This window comes from Cherax quadricarinatus, unplaced genomic scaffold, assembly GCF_038502225.1.
Source record: "Cherax quadricarinatus isolate ZL_2023a unplaced genomic scaffold, ASM3850222v1 Contig188, whole genome shotgun sequence".
Lineage (NCBI taxonomy): Eukaryota > Metazoa > Arthropoda > Malacostraca > Decapoda > Parastacidae > Cherax > Cherax quadricarinatus.
This window is the reverse complement of record NW_027195214.1, coordinates 44,955-65,000: the sequence shown is the minus strand read 5'-3', so window position 1 is coordinate 65,000 and position 20,046 is coordinate 44,955. Positions and strand designations below refer to the sequence as shown.

At 49.2% G+C, this 20,046-nt stretch overlaps 1 protein-coding gene across 1 annotated transcript in view; it reads left to right on the top strand.

The window, feature by feature from the left end:
- Positions 1 to 20,046, top strand: part of LOC128700413 (WASH complex subunit 4) — a 216,713-nt gene that overhangs the window by 164,560 nt on the left and 32,107 nt on the right. Inside the window, exon 10 of the mRNA XM_070080171.1 lies at positions 645 to 764. Coding sequence (XP_069936272.1) covers positions 645 to 764 — 120 coding nt within the window. The remainder of the gene's footprint in view (positions 1 to 644; positions 765 to 20,046) is intronic.

Here is a 20,046-nt window from a genome sequence, read left to right as displayed (position 1 = left end):
GATTACAGGCCCTCCGTTGCCACCAATTGTCGTAGGGGTTCTTAAAAGGAGATATCGAGGGTTGAAGATAGACACACTTGTTGGATGGTAACGCTATATTGTCAGACTGTGGTAATGGGAGATGGAGTCCAGCCTTGCCGTGTTCTGCCTAGCTGGATGTTATACGCCGACTGAGAGGGAGGCAGAGGTACGAACGTACACATGCGCATCCCGTGACGTCACACAAACAGTCACTCGGCCTAAGGGGTCTTCTATATAAACACATGGATGGTACTATGATATGCTATACAACACATATAAGGGGATTCAGCAACTATGCTGACAGGTTGATCAGGCCCTGATCCACCATGAGGCCTTGTCTCAGATCGGGCTGCAGGGGCATTGACCCCCAAAACCTTCTCCAGGTAAACTCCAGGTTATCTAAGTGAGCTGAGCTCATGACATAGTACTACGACACGGACACTAGCTTCAAAGCTGTAGAACTACAGCATGGACCCTCAGAGGGTTGACAGTAATTTTGAAGATGCTGGCAGAGGGAGAGGCTCTGGAGATTTCTGGTAGGAAGTTAGACTAGAGGACTGTGTGTGTACAGATCAATAATTTTTGATGTATTTAATTGATGTCATTGTTTATTGTGTCTACAGTTTATGTTAGCAGCTGTGCAAGACTGTGCCATCCAGCTGGAGACGTGCCGTCATCTTGAACACTCGCAGCAACTGTTACAAGACTTTAAGGAGGAAGTGTATGGATATCTTAAAGAATATGTAAGTTTTCTTTCCTTTAAATTCACTCTTCCACAACACAAAACAGTGTGTGTGCATGTCTACTCACCTATTTGTGGTTCAAGGGGTCAAGTCAGGCCCTGTCTCTTCACTGGTTGCTAATAGGTCCACTCTCCCTCTTCTCCATGAGTTTTATTGAGCCTCTTCTTAAAGCTGTGTGTGGATCCTGCCTCCACCACATCACTCTCCAGATTGTTCCACTTCCTGACAACTCTTTGACTGAAGAAATACTTCTTAACATCCCTGTGACTCATTTGAGTTTTCATCTTCCAACTGTAACCCCTCTTTGCTGTGTCCCATTTCTGAAACATTCTGTCCTTATCCACCTTGTCAGTACCTCTCAGTATTTTGTATGTTGTTATCATGTTCCCCCCATCCTTCCAGTCCTCTATTGTCATCACATTGATCTCTCCTTATAAGGCATACCCCCTTAGCTCAGAGACTAATCTTGTTGCAAACCTTTGCACTCTCTAATTTTTTGATGTGTATGACCAGGTTCCATACTGGTGCAGCATACTCCAGTATGGACCTGACATACACAGTGTACAGTGTCTTGAATGACTTCTTATTTAAATGTTGAAATGCTGTTCTTAGGTTTGCCAAGCACCCATATGCTGCAGCAGTTATATGATTGATGTGCACCTCAGGAGATGTGCTTGATATGATGTTCACCCCAAGATCCTCTTCCCTGAGTGAGTTTTGCAGCCTTTGATCTCTTAGGCTGTACTCTGTCTGTGGTCTTCTTTCTTCTTTGTCCTTCCCCAAACTTCATGACTTTGCACTTGCTGTACCCAATTAAACCAGGAGTCATTTGTTGGATCTAGCTTGCAGTCTCTCCAGATCTCCTTGTAGGCTTACCTGATCCTCGTTCACTTGTATTCCTCTCATTAGTTTTACATTGTCTGTGAACAGGAACACCTGAATCTATTGCTTCTGTCATGTCATTCATGTATAGTATAAATAGTACCAGACTTATGACTGACCCTTATGGAACCCCATTCGACACAGGCACCCACTCTGACACCTCATGTACCAACACACATTGTTTCCTTCCTGTCAGGTATTCTCTGATCCATTGCAGTACTTTCCCTGCTATTCCTGCCTGCTCCTCTAGCTTTTCAAACCACCTTTGTGTGGTGCTGTGTCGAAAGACTGAAATCAGTCGATAAAGATGCAGTCTACCCATCTCTCTCTGTCCTGTCTTTCTTGTTACCTTATTGTAGAACTCCATTAGGTTTGTGATGTAGGATTTCCCTTCCCTGAAACTGTGCTGGTTGTTATGTGTGAGCCTTCTAATTTCTAGGTACTCCACCACTCTTCTGATGATCTCCATAACTTCACATACTATACATGTCAGTGACAAAGGTTTGTAGTTTAGTACTGCCTGTCTGTTTGCTTTCTTAGTTGCCCAGCTTCAGTGGATTTATCTAAGATTGTTGTTAGTGGCACACAGTGCATCTGCTCCCTCTCTCAGGACCCATGGAAGGATGTTATCTGGGCCCACCACTTCAAGGTACCTAGTTCACCTAGCAGTTTCTTCACCTCAACAGTTGTGTGGGAGTAGGGTGTGCTGCACCCTACTCCCTCGGTTTGCTGGAAGCCTCTCTGTCTCCACTGTGAAAAGCTCCCTGAATCTTGACCTGAGCTCCTCACATACTTCCTTAGTGCTTCCTGTGAGCTCCTTTCCTACCTTCCTTCCTCAGCCTGTGATGATTATCTGGTCCTTGACTGTTTTCCTCTAGATGTAGCTATATAATAATTTTGGGTCACACTTGGCTTTTGATGGTGAGTGATTTTTGTATTGCAGCTGGGCCTGTCTCATTATCCAGTGGACCGTCATTGAGCATGAGTTTATTTGGCACGATTTGGATATTGCACAATTGAAGAATTGGGGCACAATTTTATGTAACATGTTGTATAATTAATTTAACAAGGTTCAGTTTGTGGGAAGGAAAAAAAAAATCTCATTTGCTCAAGCGGCCGCCTTATTGTGGAGCAGCGGGGGAGCCCCCCACCATCCCCTGCCACACACTGACACCACCCCACCATCCCCTGCCACACCCTGACACCACCCCACCATCCCCTGCCACACCCTGACACCACCCCACCATCCCCTGCCACACCCTGACACCACCCCACCATCCCCTGCCACACCCTGACACCCCACCATCCCCTGTCACACCATGACACCACACCATCCCCTGCCACACCCTGACACCACCCCACCATCCCCTGCCACACCCTGACACCACCCCATCATCCCCTGCCACACCCTGACACCACCCCACCATCCCCTGCCACACCCTGACACCACCCCACCATCCCCTGCCACACCCTGACACAACCCCACCATCCCCTGCCACACCCTGACACCACCCCACCATCCCCTGCCACACCCTGACACCACCCCACCATCCCCTGCCACACCCTGACACCACCCCACCATCCCCTGCCACACCCTGACACCACCCCACCATCCCCTGCCACACCCTGACACCACCCCACCATCCCCTGCCACACCCTGACACCACCCCACCATCCCCTGCCACACCCTGACACCACCCCACCATCCCCTGTCACACCCTGACACCACCCCACCATCCCTGCCACACCCTGACACCACCCCACCATCCCCTGTCACACCCTGACACTACCCCACCATCCCCTGCCACACCCTGACACCACCCCACCATCCCCTGCCACACCCTGACACCACCACACCATCCCCTGCCACACTGACACCACCCCACCATCCCATGCCACACCCTGACACCACCTCACCATCCCCTGCCACACTCTGACACCACCCCACCATCCCCTGCCACACCCTGACACCACCCCACCATCCCCTGCCACACCCTGACACCACCCCACCATCCCCTGCCACACTCTGACACCACCCCACCATCCCCTGCCACACCCTGACACCACCCCACCATCCCCTGCCACACCCTGACACCACCCCACCATCCCCTGTCACACCCTGACACGACCCCACCATCCCCTGCCACACCCTGACACCACCCCACCATCCCCTGCCACACCCTGACACCACCCCACCATCCCCTGCCTCACCCTGACACCACCCCACCATCCCCTGCCACACCCTGACACCTCCCCACCATCCCCTGCCACACCCTGACACCACCCCACCATCCCCTGCCACACCCTGACACCACCCCACCATCCCCTGCCACACTCTGACACCACCCCACCATCCCCTGCCACACCCTAACACCACCCCACCAACCCCAGCCACACGCTGACACCACCCCACCATCCCCTGTCACCCCCTGACACCACCCCACCATCCCCTGCCACACCCTGACACCACCCCACCATCCCCTGCCACACCCTGACACCACCCCCACCATCCCCTGCCACACCCTGACACCACCCCACCATCCCCTGCCACACCCTGACACCTCCCCACCATCCCCTGCCACACCCTGACACCACCCCACCATCCCCTGCCACACCCTGACACCACCCCACCATCCCCTGCCACACCCTGACACCACCCCACCATCCCCTGCCACACCCTGACACCACCCCACCATCCCCTGCCACACCCTGACACCCCACCATCCCCTGCCTCACCCTGACACCACCCCACCATCCCCTGCCACACCCTGACACCACCCCACCATCCCCTGCCACACCCTGACACCACGCCACCATCCCCTGCCACACCCTGACACCACCCCACCATCCCCTGCCACACCCTGACACCACCCCACCATCCCCTGCCACACTCTGACACCACCCCACCATCCCCTGCCACACCCTGACACTACCCCACCATCCCCTGCCACACCCTGACACCACCCCACCATCCCCTGCCACACCCTGACACCACCCCACCATCCCCAGCCACACCCAGCCACCACCCCACCATCCCCAGCCACACCCTGACACCACCCCACCATCCCCTGTCACACCCTGACACCACCCCACCATCCCCTGCCACACCCTGACACCACCCCACCATCCCCTGCCACACCCTGACACCACCCCAATATCCCCTGCCACACCCTGACACCACCCCACCATCCCCTGCCACACCCTGACACCACCCCACCATCCCCTGCCACACCCTGACACCACCCCCCCATCCCCTGCCACACCCTGACACCACCCCACCATCCCCTGCCACACCACCCCACCATCCCCTGCCACACCCTGACACCACCCCACCATCCCCTGCCACACCCTGACACCACCCCACCATCCCCTGCCACACCCTGACACCACCCCACCATCCCCTGCCACACCACCCCACCATCCCCTGCCACACCCTGACACCACCCCACCATCCTCTGCCACACCCTGACACCACCCCACCATCCCCTGCCACACCACCCCACCATCCCCTGCCACACCCTGACACCACGCCACCATCCCCTGCCACACCCTGACACCACGCCACCATCCCCTGCCACACCCTGACACCACCCCACCATCCCCTGCCACACCCTGACACCACCCCACCATCCCCTGCCACACCCTGACACCACCCCACCATCCCCTGCCACACCCTGACACCACGCCACCATCCCCTGCCACACCCTGACACCACCCCACCATTCCCTGCCACACCCTGACACCACCCCACCATCCCCTGTCACACCATGACACCACCCCACCATCCCCCACACCCTGCCACACCCTGACACCACCCACACCATCCCCTGCCACACCCTGACACCACCCCACCATCCCCTGCCACACCCTGACACCACCCCACCATCCCCTGCCACACCCTGACACCACCCCACCATCCCCTGCCACACCCTGACACCACCCCACCATCCCCAGCCACACCCAGACACCACCCCACCATCCCCTGCCACACCCTGACACCACCCCACCATCCCCTGCCACACCCTGACACCACCCCACCATCCCCTGCCACACCCTGACACCACCCCACCATCCCCTGCCACACCCTGACACCACCCCACCATCCCCTGCCACACCCTGACACCACCCCACCATCCCCTGCCACACCCTGACACCACCCCACCATCCCCTGCCACACCCTGACACCACCCCACCATCCCCTGCCACACCCTGACACCACCCCACCATCCCCTGCCACACCCTGACACCACCCCACCATCCCCTGCCACACCCTGACACCACCCCACCATCCCCTGCCACACCCTGACACCACCCCACCATCCCCTGCCACACCCTGACACCACCCCACCATCCCCTGCCACACCCTGACACCACCCCACCATCCCCTGCCACACCCTGACACCACCCCACCATCCCCTGCCACACCCTGACACCACCCCACCATCCCCTGCCACACCCTGACACCACCCCACCATCCCCTGCCACACCCTGACACCACCCCACCCTCCCCTCCCCCACCCTGTCACCACCCCACCATCCCCTGCCACACCCTGTCACCACCCCACCATCCCCTGCCACACCCTGACACCACCCCACCATCCCCTGCCACACCCTGACACCACCCCACCATCCGCTGCCACACCCTGACACCACCCCACCATCCCCTGCCACACCCTGACACCACCCCACCATCCCCAGCCACACCCAGACACCACCCCACCATCCCGTGCCACACCCTGACACCACACCACCATCCCCTGCCACACCCTGACACCACCCCACCATCCCCTGCCACACCCTGACACCAACCCACCATCCCCTGCCACACCCTGACACCACCCCACCATCCCCAGCCACACCCTGACACCACCCCACCATCCCCTGCCACACCCAGACACAACCCCACCATCCCCTGCCACACCCTAACACCACCCCACCATCCCCTGACACCACTCCACCATCTGCCACACCCTGACACCACGCCACCATCCCCTGCCACACCCTGACACCACCCCACCATCCCCTGCCACACCCTGACACCACCCAACCATCCCCTGCCACACCCTGACACCACCCCACCATCCCCTGCCACACCCTGACACCACCCCACCATCCCTTGCCACACCCTGACACCACCCCACCATCCCCTGCCACACCCTGACACCACCCCACCATCCCCTGCCACACCCTGACACCACCCCACCATCCCTTGCCACACCCTGACACCACCCCACCATCCCCTGCCACACCCTGACACCACCCCACCATCCCCTGCCACACCCTGACACCACCCCACCATCCCCTGCCACACCCTGACACCACCCCACCATCCCAGTCTTTCTCGGCTACAAGGCAGCTGTGTTTGTGAATTATGTGATGACTGTGAAACAAAAACCTGTAACTGTTTTGCATGATGGTAGGATTGCTGGTTTCTTTTTCTGTCTCATAAACACGCTAAGATAACAGGGATATCTTGCTACTCCTACTTACACTTTGGTCACACTTCATAGACACGCACATGCATATATATATATACATACATCTAGGTTTTTCTCCTTTTTCTAAATAGCTCTTGTTCTTTTTTATTTCTTCTATTGCCCATGGGGAAGTGGAAAAGAATCTTTCCTCCGTAAGCCATGCGTGTCGTATGAGGCGACTAAAATGCCGGGAGCAATGGGCTAGTAACCCCTTCTCCTGTATACAATTACTAAAAAAGAGAAGAAGAAAAACTTTATAAAACTGGGTTGCTTAAATGTGCGTGGATGTAGTGCGGATGACAAGAAACAGATGATTGCTGATGTTATGAATGAAAAGAAGTTGGATGTCCTGGCCCTAAGCGAAACAAAGCTGAAGGGGGTAGGAGAGTTTCAGTGGGGGGAAATAAATGGGATTAAATCTGGAGTATCTGAGAGAGTTAGAGCAAAGGAAGGGGTAGCAGTAATGTTAAATGATCAGTTATGGAAGGAGAAAAGAGAATATGAATGTGTAAATTCAAGAATTATGTGGATTAAAGTAAAGGTTGGATGCGAGAAGTGGGTCATAATAAGCGTGTATGCACCTGGAGAAGAGAGGAATGCAGAGGAGAGAGAGAGATTTTGGGAGATGTTAAGTGAATGTATAGGAGCCTTTGAACCAAGTGAGAGAGTAATTGTGGTAGGGGACTTGAATGCTAAAGTAGGAGAAACTTTTAGAGAGGGTGTGGTAGGTAAGTTTGGGGTGCCAGGTGTAAATGATAATGGGAGCCCTTTGATTGAACTTTGTATAGAAAGGGGTTTAGTTATAGGTAATACATATTTTAAGAAAAAGAGGATAAATAAGTATACACGATATGATGTAGGGCGAAATGACAGTAGTTTGTTGGATTATGTATTGGTAGATAAAAGACTGTTGAGTAGACTTCAGGATGTACATGTTTATAGAGGGGCCACAGATATATCAGATCACTTTCTAGTTGTAGCTACACTGAGAGTAAAAGGTAGATGGGATACAAGGAGAATAGAAGCATCAGGGAAGAGAGAGGTAAAGGTTTATAAACTAAAAGAGGAGGCAGTTAGGGTAAGATATAAACAGCTATTGGAGGATAGATGGGCTAATGAGAGCATAGGCAATGGGGTCGAAGAGGTATGGGGTAGGTTTAAAAATGTAGTGTTAGAGTGTTCAGCAGAAGTTTGTGGTTACAGGAAAGTGGGTGCAGGAGGGAAGAGGAGCGATTGGTGGAATGATGATGTAAAGAGAGTAGTAAGGGAGAAAAAGTTAGCATATGAGAAATTTTTACAAAGTAGAAGTGATGCAAGGAGGGAAGAGTATATGGAGAAAAAGAGAGAAGTTAAGAGAGTGGTGAAGCAATGTAAAAAGAGAGCAAATGAGAGAGTGGGTGAGATGTTATCAACAAATTTTGTTGAAAATAAGAAAAAGTTTTGGAGTGAGATTAACAAGTTAAGAAAGCCTAGAGAACAAATGGATTTGTCTGTTAAAAATAGGAGAGGAGAGTTATTAAATGGAGAGTTAGAGGTATTGGGAAGATGGAAGGAATATTTTGAGGAATTGTTAAATGTTGATGAAGATAGGGAAGCTGTGATTTCGTGTATAGGGCAAGGAGGAATAACATCTTGTAGGAGTGAGGAAGAGCCAGTTGTGAGTGTGGGGGAAGTTCGTGAGGCAGTAGGTAAAATGAAAGGGGGTAAGGCAGCCGGGATTGATGGGATAAAGATAGAAATGTTAAAAGCAGGTGGGGATGTAGTTTTGGAGTGGTTGGTGCAATTATTTAATAAATGTATGGAAGAGGGTAAGGTACCTAGGGATTGGCAGAGAGCATGCATAGTTCCTTTGTATAAAGGCAAAGGGGATAAAAGAGAGTGCAAAAATTATAGGGGGATAAGTCTGTTGAGTTATAGGTAGTAGGTTGGTAGACAGCAACCGCCCAGGGAGGTACTACCGTCCTGCCAAGTGAGTGTAAAACGAAAGCCTGTAATTGTTTTACATGATGGTAGGATTGCTGGTGTCCTTTTTTCTGTCTCATGAACATGCAAGATTTCAGGTACGTCTTGCTACTTCTACTTACACTTAGGTCACACTACACATACATGTACAAGCACATATATACACACCCCTCTGGGTTTTCTTCTATTTTCTTTCTGGTTCTTATTCTTGTTTATTTCCTCTTATCTCCATGGGGAAGTGGAACAGAATTCTTCCTCCGTAAGCCATGCGTGTTGTAAGAGGCGACTAAAATGCCGGGAGCAAGGGGCTAGTAACCTCTTCTCCTGTATATATTACTAAATGTAAAAGGAGAAACTTTCGTTTTTCCTTTTGGGCCACCCCGCCTTGGTGGGATACAGCCGGTGTGTTGAAAGAAAGAAAGAAGTCTGTTGAGTGTACCTGGTAAAGTGTATGGTAGAGTTATAATTGAAAGAATTAAGAGTAAGACGGAGAATAGGATAGCAGATGAACAAGGAGGCTTTAGGAAAGGTAGGGGGTGTGTGGACCAGGTGTTTACAGTGAAACATATAAGTGAACAGTATTTAGATAAGGCTAAAGAGGTCTTTGTGGCATTTATGGATTTGGAAAAGGCGTATGACAGGGTGGATAGGGGGGCAATGTGGCAGATGTTGCAAGTGTATGGTGTAGGAGGTAGGTTACTGAAAGCAGTGAAGAGTTTTTACGAGGATAGTGAGGCTCAAGTTAGAGTATGTAGGAAAGAGGGAAATTTTTTCCCAGTAAAAGTAGGCCTTAGACAAGGATGTGTGATGTCACCGTGGTTGTTTAATATATTTATAGATGGGGTTGTAAGAGAAGTAAATGCGAGGGTCTTGGCAAGAGGCGTGGAGTTAAAAGATAAAGAATCACACACAAAGTGGGAGTTGTCACAGCTGCTCTTTGCTGATGACACTGTGCTCTTGGGAGATTCTGAAGAGAAGTTGCAGAGATTGGTGGATGAATTTGGTAGGGTGTGCAAAAGAAGAAAATTAAAGGTGAATACAGGAAAGAGTAAGGTTATGAGGATAACAAAAAGATTAGGTGATGAAAGATTGAATATCAGATTGGAGGGAGAGAGTATGGAGGAGGTGAACGTATTCAGATATTTGGGAGTGGACGTGTCAGCGGATGGGTCTATGAAAGATGAGGTGAATCATAGAATTGATGAGGGAAAAAGAGTGAGTGGTGCACTTAGGAGTCTGTGGAGACAAAGAACTTTGTCCTTGGAGGCAAAGAGGGGAATGTATGAGAGTATAGTTTTACCAACGCTCTTATATGGGTGTGAAGCGTGGGTGATGAATGTTGCAGCGAGGAGAAGGCTGGAGGCAGTGGAGATGTCATGTCTGAGGGCAATGTGTGGTGTGAATATAATGCAGAGAATTCGTAGTTTGGAAGTTAGGAGGAGGTGCGGGATTACCAAAACTGTTGTCCAGAGGGCTGAGGAAGGGTTGTTGAGGTGGTTCGGACATGTAGAGAGAATGGAGCGAAACAGAATGACTTCAAGAGTGTATCAGTCTGTAGTGGAAGGAAGGCGGGGTAGGGGTCGGCCTAGGAAGGGTTGGAGGGAGGGGGTAAAGGAGGTTTTGTGTGCGAGGGGCTTGGACTTCCAGCAGGCATGCGTGAGCGTGTTTGATAGGAGTGAATGGAGACAAATGGTTTTTAATACTTGACGTGCTGTTGGAGTGTGAGCAAAGTAACATTTATGAAGGGATTCAGGGAAACCGGCAGGCCGGACTTGAGTCCTGGAGATGGGAAGTACAGTGCCTGCACTCTGAAGGAGGGGTGTTAATGTTGCAGTTTAAAAACTGTAGTGTAAAGCACCCTTCTGGCAAGACAGTGATGGAGTGAATGATGGTGAAAGTTTTTCTTTTTCGGGCCACCCTGCCTTGGTGGGAATCGGCCGGTGTGATAATAAAAAATAAAAAAAATCTTGTATCTGGCAAGCAATCATGACACCAGTAGCCATGCCAGTGCTGCTGAAAGTGACACCAGTAGCCATGCCAGTGCTGCTGAAAGTGACACCAGTAGCCATGCCAGTGCTGCTGAAAGTGACACCAGTAGCCATACCAGTGCTGCTGAAAGTGACACCAGTAGCCATACCAGTGCTGCTGAAAGTGACACCAGTAGCCATACCAGTGCTGCTGAAAGTGACACCAGTAGCCATACCAGTGCTGCTGAAAGTGACACCAGTAGCCATACCAGTGCTGGTGAAAGTGACACCAGTAGCCATACCAGTGCTGCTGAAAGTGACACCAGTAGCCATACCAGTGCTGCTGAAAGTGACACCAGTAGCCATACCAGTGCTGCTGAAAGTGACACCAGTAGCCATACCAGTGCTGCTGAAAGTGACACCAGTAGCCATACCAGTGCTGCTGAAAGTGACACCAGTAGCCATACCAGTGCTGCTGAAAGTGACACCAGTAGCCATACCAGTGCTGGTGAAAGTGACACCAGTAGCCATACCAGTGCTGCTGAAAGTGACACCAGTAGCCATACCAGTGCTGCTGAAAGTGACTCCAGTAACCATACCAGTGCTGCTGAAAGTGACACCAGTGGCCATACCAGTGCTGCTGAAAGTGGCACCAGTAGCCATACCAGTGCTGCTGAAAGTGACACCAGTAGCCATACCAGTGCTGCTGAAAGTGACACCAGTAGCCATACCAGTGCTGCTGAAAGTGACACCAGTAGCCATACCAGTGCTGCTGAAAGTGACACCAGTAGCCATACCAGTGCTGCTGAAAGTGACACCAGTAGCCGTACCAGTGCTGCTGAAAGTGACACCAGTAGCCATACCAGTGCTGCTGAAAGTGATACCAGTAGCCATACCAGTGCTGCTGAAAGTGACACCCAGTAGCCATACCAGAGCGGCTGAAAGTGACACCAGTAGCCATACCAGTGCTGCTGAAAGTGACACCAGTAGCCATACCAGCGCTGCTGAAAGTGACACCAGTAGCCATACCAGTGCTGCTGAAAGTGACACCCAGTAGCCATACCAGTGCTGCTGAATGTGACACCAGTAGCCATACCAGTGCTGCTGAAAGTGACACCAGTAGCCATACCAGTGCTGCTGAAAGTGACACCAGTAGCCATACCAGTGCTGCTGAACGTGACACCAGTAGCCATACCAGTGCTGCTGAAAGTGACACCAGTAGCCATACCAGTGCTGCTGAAAGTGACACCAGTAGCCATACCAGTGCTGCTGAAAGTGACACCAGTAGCCATACCAGTGCTGCTGAAAGTGGCACCCAGTAGCCATACCAGTGCTGCTGAAAGTGACACCAGTAGCCATACCAGTGCTGCTGAAAGTGACACCAGTAGCCATACCAGTGCTGCTGAAAGTGACACCCAGTAGCCATACCAGTGCTGCTGAAAGTGACACCAGTAGCCATACCAGTGCTGCTGAAAGTGACACCCAGTAGCCATACCAGTGCTGCTGAAAGTGACACCAGTAGCCATACCAGTGCTGCTGAAAGTGACACCAGTAGCCATACCAGTGCTGCTGAAAGTGACACCAGTAGCCATACCAGTGCTGCTGAAAGTGACACCAGTAGCCATACCAGTGCTGCTGAAAGTGACACCAGTAGCCATGCCAGTGCTGCTGAAAGTGACACCAGTAGCCATGCCAGTGCTGCTGAAAGTGACACCAGTAGCCATACCAGTGCTGCTGAAAGTGACACCAGTAGCCATACCAGTGCTGCTGAAAGTGACACCAGTAGCCATACCAGTGCTGCTGAAAGTGACACCATTAGCCATACCAGTGCTGCTGAAAATGACACCAGTAGCCATACCAGTGCTGCTGAAAGTGACACCAGTAGCCATGCCAGTGCTGCTGAAAGTGACACCAGTAGCCATACCAGTGCTGCTGAAAGTGACACCAGTAGCCATACCAGTGCTGCTGAAAGTGACACCAGTAGCCATACCAGTGCTGCTGAAAGTGACACCAGTAGCCATACCAGTGCTGCTGAAAGTGACACCAGTAGCCATACCAGTGCTGCTGAAAGTGACACCAGTAGCCATACCAGTGCTGCTGAAAGTGACACCAGTAGCCATACCAGTGCTGCTGAAAGTGACACCCAGTAGCCATACCAGTGCTGCTGAAAGTGACACCAGTAGCCATACCAGTGCTGCTGAAAGTGACACCAGTAGCCATACCAGTGCTGCTGAAAGTGACACCAGTAGCCATACCAGTGCTGCTGAAAGTGACACCAGTAGCCATACCAGTGCTGCTGAAAGTGACACCAGTAGCCATACCAGTGCTGCTGAAAGTGACACCAGTAGCCATACCAGTGCTGCTGAAAGTGACACCAGTAGCCATACCAGTGCTGCTGAAAGTGACACCAGTAGCCATACCAGTGCTGCTGAAAGTGACACCAGTAGCCATACCAGTGCTGCTGAAAGTGACACCAGTAGCCATACCAGTGCTGGTGAAAGTGACACCCGTAGCCATACCAGTGCTGCTGAAAGTGACACCAGTAGCCATACCAGTGCTGCTGAAAGTGACACCAGTAGCCATACCAGTGCTGCTGAAAGTGACACCAGTAGCCATACCAGTGCTGCTGAAAGTGACACCAGTAGCCATACCAGTGCTGCTGAAAGTGACACCAGTAGCCATACCAGTGCTGGTGAAAGTGACACCAGTAGCCATACCAGTGCTGCTGAAAGTGACACCAGTAGCCATACCAGTGCTGCTGAAAGTGACACCAGTAGCCATACCAGTGCTGCTGAAAGTGACACCAGTAGCCATACCAGTGCTTCTGAAAGTGACACCAGTAGCCATACCAGTGCTGCTGAAAGTGACACCCAGTAGCCATACCAGAGCGGCTGAAAGTGACACCAGTAGCCATACCAGTGCTGCTGAAAGTGACACCAGTAGCCATACCAGCGCTGCTGAAAGTGACACCAGTAGCCATACCAGTGCTGCTGAAAGTGACACCCAGTAGCCATACCAGTGCTGCTGAATGTGACACCAGTAGCTATACCAGTGCTGCTGAAAGTGACACCAGTAGCCATACCAGTGCTGCTGAAAGTGACAACAGTAGCCATACCAGTGCTGCTGAACGTGACACCAGTAGCCATACCAGTGCTGCTGAAAGTGACACCAGTAGCCATACCAGTGCTGCTGAAAGTGACACCAGTAGCCATACCAGTGCTGCTGAAAGTGACACCAGTAGCCATACCAGTGCTGCTGAAAGTGGCACCCAGTAGCCATACCAGTGCTGCTGAAAGTGACACCAGTAGCCATACCAGTGCTGCTGAAAGTGACACCAGTAGCCATACCAGTGCTGCTGAAAGTGACACCCAGTAGCCATACCAGTGCTGCTGAAAGTGACACCAGTAGCCATACCAGTGCTGCTGAAAGTGACACCCAGTAGCCATACCAGTGCTGCTGAAAGTGACACCAGTAGCCATACCAGTGCTGCTGAAAGTGACACCAGTAGCCATACCAGTGCTGCTGAAAGTGACACCAGTAGCCATACCAGTGCTGCTGAAAGTGACACCAGTAGCCATACCAGTGCTGCTGAAAGTGACACCAGTAGCCATACCAGTGCTGCTGAAAGTGACACCAGTAGCCATGCCAGTGCTGCTGAAAGTGACACCAGTAGCCATACCAGTGCTGCTGAAAGTGACACCAGTAGCCATACCAGTGCTGCTGAAAGTGACACCAGTAGCCATACCAGTGCTGCTGAAAGTGACACCAGTAGCCATACCAGTGCTGCTGAAAGTGGCACCAGTAGCCATACCAGTGCTGCTGAAAGTGACACCAGTAGCCATACCAGTGCTGCTGAAAGTGACACCAGTAGCCATACCAGTGCTGCTGAAAGTGACACTGACTTGGCTGACTTACTGAGTGACTTGACTGACTTACTGAGTTGACTGACTTATTGAGTGACTTGACTGACATACTGAGTGACTTGACTGACTTACTGAGTGACTTGACTGACTTACTGAATGACTTGACTGACTTACTGAGTGATTTGACTGACTTACTGAGTGACTTGACTGAGATACTGAGTAACTTGACTGACATACTGAGTGACTTGACTGACTTACTGAATGACTTGACTGACTTACTGAGTGATTTGACTGACTTACTGAGTTATTTGACTGACTTACTGAATGACTTGACTGACTTACCAAATGGCTTGACTGACTTACTGAATGACTTGACTAAGTGACTTGATTGACTTACTGAGTGACTTGACTGACTTACTGAGTGACTTGACTGACTTACTGAGTGACTTGACTGACTTACTGAGTGACTTGACTGACTTACTGAGTGATTTGACTGACTTACTGAATGACTTGACTGACTCACTGAGTGACTTGACTGACTTACTGAATGACTTGACTGACTTATTGAGTGGCTTGACTGACTTACTGAGTGACTTGACTGACATACTGAGTGACTTGACTGACTTACTGAGTGATTTGACTGACTTACTGAATGATTTGACGGACTTACTAAGTGACTTGACTAACTTACTGAGTTGACTGACTTATTGAGTGACTTTACTGACTTAGTGAGACTTGACTAACTTACTGAGATACTTGACTGACTTACTGAATGACTTGACCGACTTACTGAGTGACTTGACTGACTTACTGAGTGACTTGAGTGACTTGACAATTAGTGAGACTTGACTGACTTACTGAGTGACTTGAGTGACTTGACTGACTTACTGAGTGACTTGACTGACTTACTGAATGACTTGACTGACTTACTGAATGACTTGACTGACTTACTGAGTGACTTGACTGACTTACTGAATGACTTGACTGACTTACTGAATGACTTGACTGACTTACTGAGTGACTTGACTGACTTACTGAGTGACTTGACTGACTTACTGAGTGATTTGACTGACTTACTGAATGACTTGAATGACTTACTGAGTGACTTGACTCAATGACTTGGCTTACTGAATGATTTGACTGACTTAATGAGTGACTTGACTGACTTACTGAGTGACTTGACTGACTTACTGAATGACTTGACTGACTTAATGAATGACTTGACTGACTTACTGAGTGACTTGATTGACTGAGTGACTTGACTGACTTACTGAGTGACTTGACTGACTTACTGAATGACTTGACTGACTTACTGAATGACTTGACTGACTTACTGAGTGACTTGACTGACTTACTGAGTGACTTGACTGACTTAGTGAGACTTGACTGACTTACTGAGTGACTTGACTGGCTTACTGAGTGACTTGACTGACTTAGTGAGATTTGACTGACTTACTGAGTGACTTGAGTGACTTACTGAGTGACTTGACTGACTTACTGAATGACTTGACCGACTTACTGAGTTACCTGACTGACTGAGTGACTTGACTGACTTAGTGAGATTTGACTTACTGAGTGACTTGAGTGACTTACTGAGTGACTTGACTGACTTACTGAGTGACTTGACTGACTTAGTGAGACTTGACTTACTGAGTGACTTACTGAGTGACTTGACTGACTTACTGAGTGACTTGACTGGCTTACTGAGTGACTTGACTGACTTAGTGAGACTTGACTAACTTACTGAGATACTTGACTGACTTACTGAATGACTTGACTTACTGAATGACTTGACCAACTTACTGAGTGACCTGACTAAGTGACTTGACTGACTTAGTGAGACTTGACTGACTTACTGAGTGACTTGCGTGACTTACTGAGTGACTTGAGTGACTTATTGAGACATGACTAACTTACTGAGATACTTGACTGACTTACTGAATGACTTGACTGACTTACTGAATGACTTGACTGACTTACTGAGTGACCTGACTGACTTACTGAGTGATTTGACTGACTTACTGGATGGCTTGACTGATTTACTGAGTGACTTGACTGATTTTCTGAGTGACTTGACTGACTTACTGAGTGACTTGACTGACTTGCTGAGTGACTTGACTGACTTGACTAACTTACTGAATGACTTGACTGACTTACTGAATGACTTGACTGATTTACTGAGTGACTTGACTGACTTACTGAGTGACTTGACTGACTTACTGAGTGACTTGACTGACTTACTGAATGACTTGACTGACTTACTGAGTGACTTGACTGACTTACTGAATGACTTGACTGACTTACTGAGTGACTTGACTGACTTACTGAACGACTTGACTTACTGACTGACTTACTGAGTGACTTGACTGACTTACTGAATGACTTGACTGACTTACTGAGTGACTTGACTGACTTACTGAATGACTTGACTGACTTACTGAGTGACTTGACTGACTTACTGAGTTACTTGACTGACTTACTGAGTGACTGACTGACTTATTGAATGACTTGACTGACTCGCTGAGTTCACTAACTTACTGAATGACTTGGCTGACTTACTGAGTGACTTGACTGACTTACTGAGTTACTTGACTGACTTACTGAGTGACTTGACTGACTTACGATTTTCCCAATCTGTTTCCTTGCTTAAAATTCAAATTCAAACTTTATTCTCTATAAGTATTACAATGCTGAGTTTACAGAATTTGGTTATTGTGTGGTTTACATGTAGTAAAATAATTACAGAGTGTACCACTAGAACGCCTAGCATGGCTAGGCATTTCGGGCAGACTTATATTAAATCTTAGGTTTAAAATGTTACAAAATTATGAGATAAGTTGGTATTATGGCTAAGTGACTAAATACTAGTTGTGAGTTTAGCAATGTGAATGCTTTTGTTTTGGCACTATACATAGTTTCAGTATTGGAGTATCACAGGCCAACTTATGACTAGTTAAGATTCATTATTTTGAGATTGAGATTGATATTTCTGTTTATGGTCAAATGGGTCAGTGAGTGTAAGTGTGAACCACCAGGTGGTATTCGTATTATTAGTTGACAGGGTGTATCAGGGAGATAAGATGTTTTCTGATGGTAGTTTTGAAGGTGATGAATGTGTCTGCAGTTTTGGAATTTTCAGGTAGGGTGTTACAGATTTTAGGGCCTTTGACATACATTGAATTTTTGTAAAGGTTTAGTCGGACACGGGGAATGTCATAGAGATGTTTGTGTCTGGTGTTGTGCCTGTGGGTTCTGTCACAACTATCAAGAAAGCGTTTTAAGTCAAGGTTAATATTGGAATTTAAGGTCCTGTAGATGTAGATTGCACAGTAGTAAGTGTGGATGTACTGAACAGGGAGTAAGTTTAGATCTATGAAGAGTGGGGGGGTGTGTTGCCAGGGATGGGATTTAGTGATTATTCTTACTGCGGCTTTTTGTTGGGTTATTATTGGCTTTAGGTGTGTTGCTGCAGTTGATCCCCAAGCACAGATAGCATAGGTGAGGTATGGATATATAAGTGAATGTTATAGTGTGAGAAGGGCAGTTTGCGGCACGTAGTATCGTATCTTGGAGAGGATCCCAACCGTTTTGGATACTTTTTTGGTTATGTGTTGGATATGGGTGCTGAAGTTCAGGTTGTTGTCGAGGTATAGGCCTAGGAATTTGCCCTCATTATGCCTGGTAATTAGAGTGTTGTCGATCTTAATGTTAATTTGTGCATCTCCTGCTCTGCTACCAAACATAATGTAGTAGGTTTTGTCAACGTTAAGCATAAGTTTATTGGCTGTCATCCAAGTCGATATTTTGATCAGCTCCTCATTAACAATGGTGTTGAGGGTTGCAAGATTAGGGTGAGAGATGACATAAGTCGTGTCGTCAGCAAAGAGAATGGGGTTCAGGTGGTTGAAATCTCCCTTGATGAGTAACTTTGCCCTTCTTAAATGGGCCACCTCGGCTAGAGTGGCCACCATCTTTCTGTTGCTGTTTTCATAATCTTGTCTTGGTCTCCTGCTGTTTGGTGGCAGGTTGTATATCGCTACTAATATCACTTTTGGACCCCAAGTTTGAAGTGTTCCTACTATGTAGTCATCCACTTCACCTCTGACTAGTCATCCTATCTCCTCAAAACTCCATTGGTTTTTGATGAGCAGTGCAATTACATCTCTCCTTCTGTTTCCCATCTAAACTCAGGATCTGATATCCAGACGGGAAGACCACGTCTGTTATCACCCCAGTGAGCTTTGTCTCTCTCTCCTTGTTATTTCATCTGTGTTGGTATACCATACTTTCAGCTTCCATTTCAGAACTGTATTCTTGGAGTGGGAGGGGTTGGTGCAGGCTAAGAGTGTGGTAGACAAGGCTGGATATTATGGTAGGCTGGTATTGTGGTGGTATTATTGCTTGGAGAGGGGGAGGGGGGAATGTGTGTGGAATGTGGTTTGTTTCTGGTTATTGTGTTTGGTTGGTAGGGGTTGAGGGGATGCTGTGGGTGGTTCTGTGGGCAGTTGTGTTTGCTCTTTTCCCCAAGGCTGCACTCCCGTCTGTTAATACCTGCTCTGTCTCCCCTTCCTGCCCCTGGCTACCTCTTACTCTTTCCATTGTTCTCATTCTTTTTGTGTTGTGTTGTGGTCTAGGTACACTCTGGTATTTTTGAGAATCCATTAACAGTGGTTTCCTCTGCAGGATCATGTTTTCAACCATTTTGTCTTGAATGTGGTTCTTTTCCCTAGAGTTTCACCCAAGTCTCTGAAAGTTTGTCAGTTGGGTCATGTCCTCCCTGTTACCTTAATGATGCTCTTAATCTCCTTTATCTCCCCCATTTTCTTTTGTCATAGGTCTTCCCTTCTACTTTATGGAACCAATGAATAATAAGCAACCTATCCCTGTACTCCTCCCATATTGTTTCCCTCCATATCTCTAGGTCTGATTAAAGTATCTCCTCAGTTGTTTCCCTTATAATCTCCCAGATATCTTGGTGCCTTGATATCATTTCCTCGAGGGATTTCTTTGCTCCTTCCATTCCTTCAGTCCCCTCACTGTTCACTAATGTTCCTGCACCCAGTACCTTGCTCTTATCAGTCCTCATCTCTATATTCCACTTCAACACTTCCAGTTCATCTGAGAGGCTCTA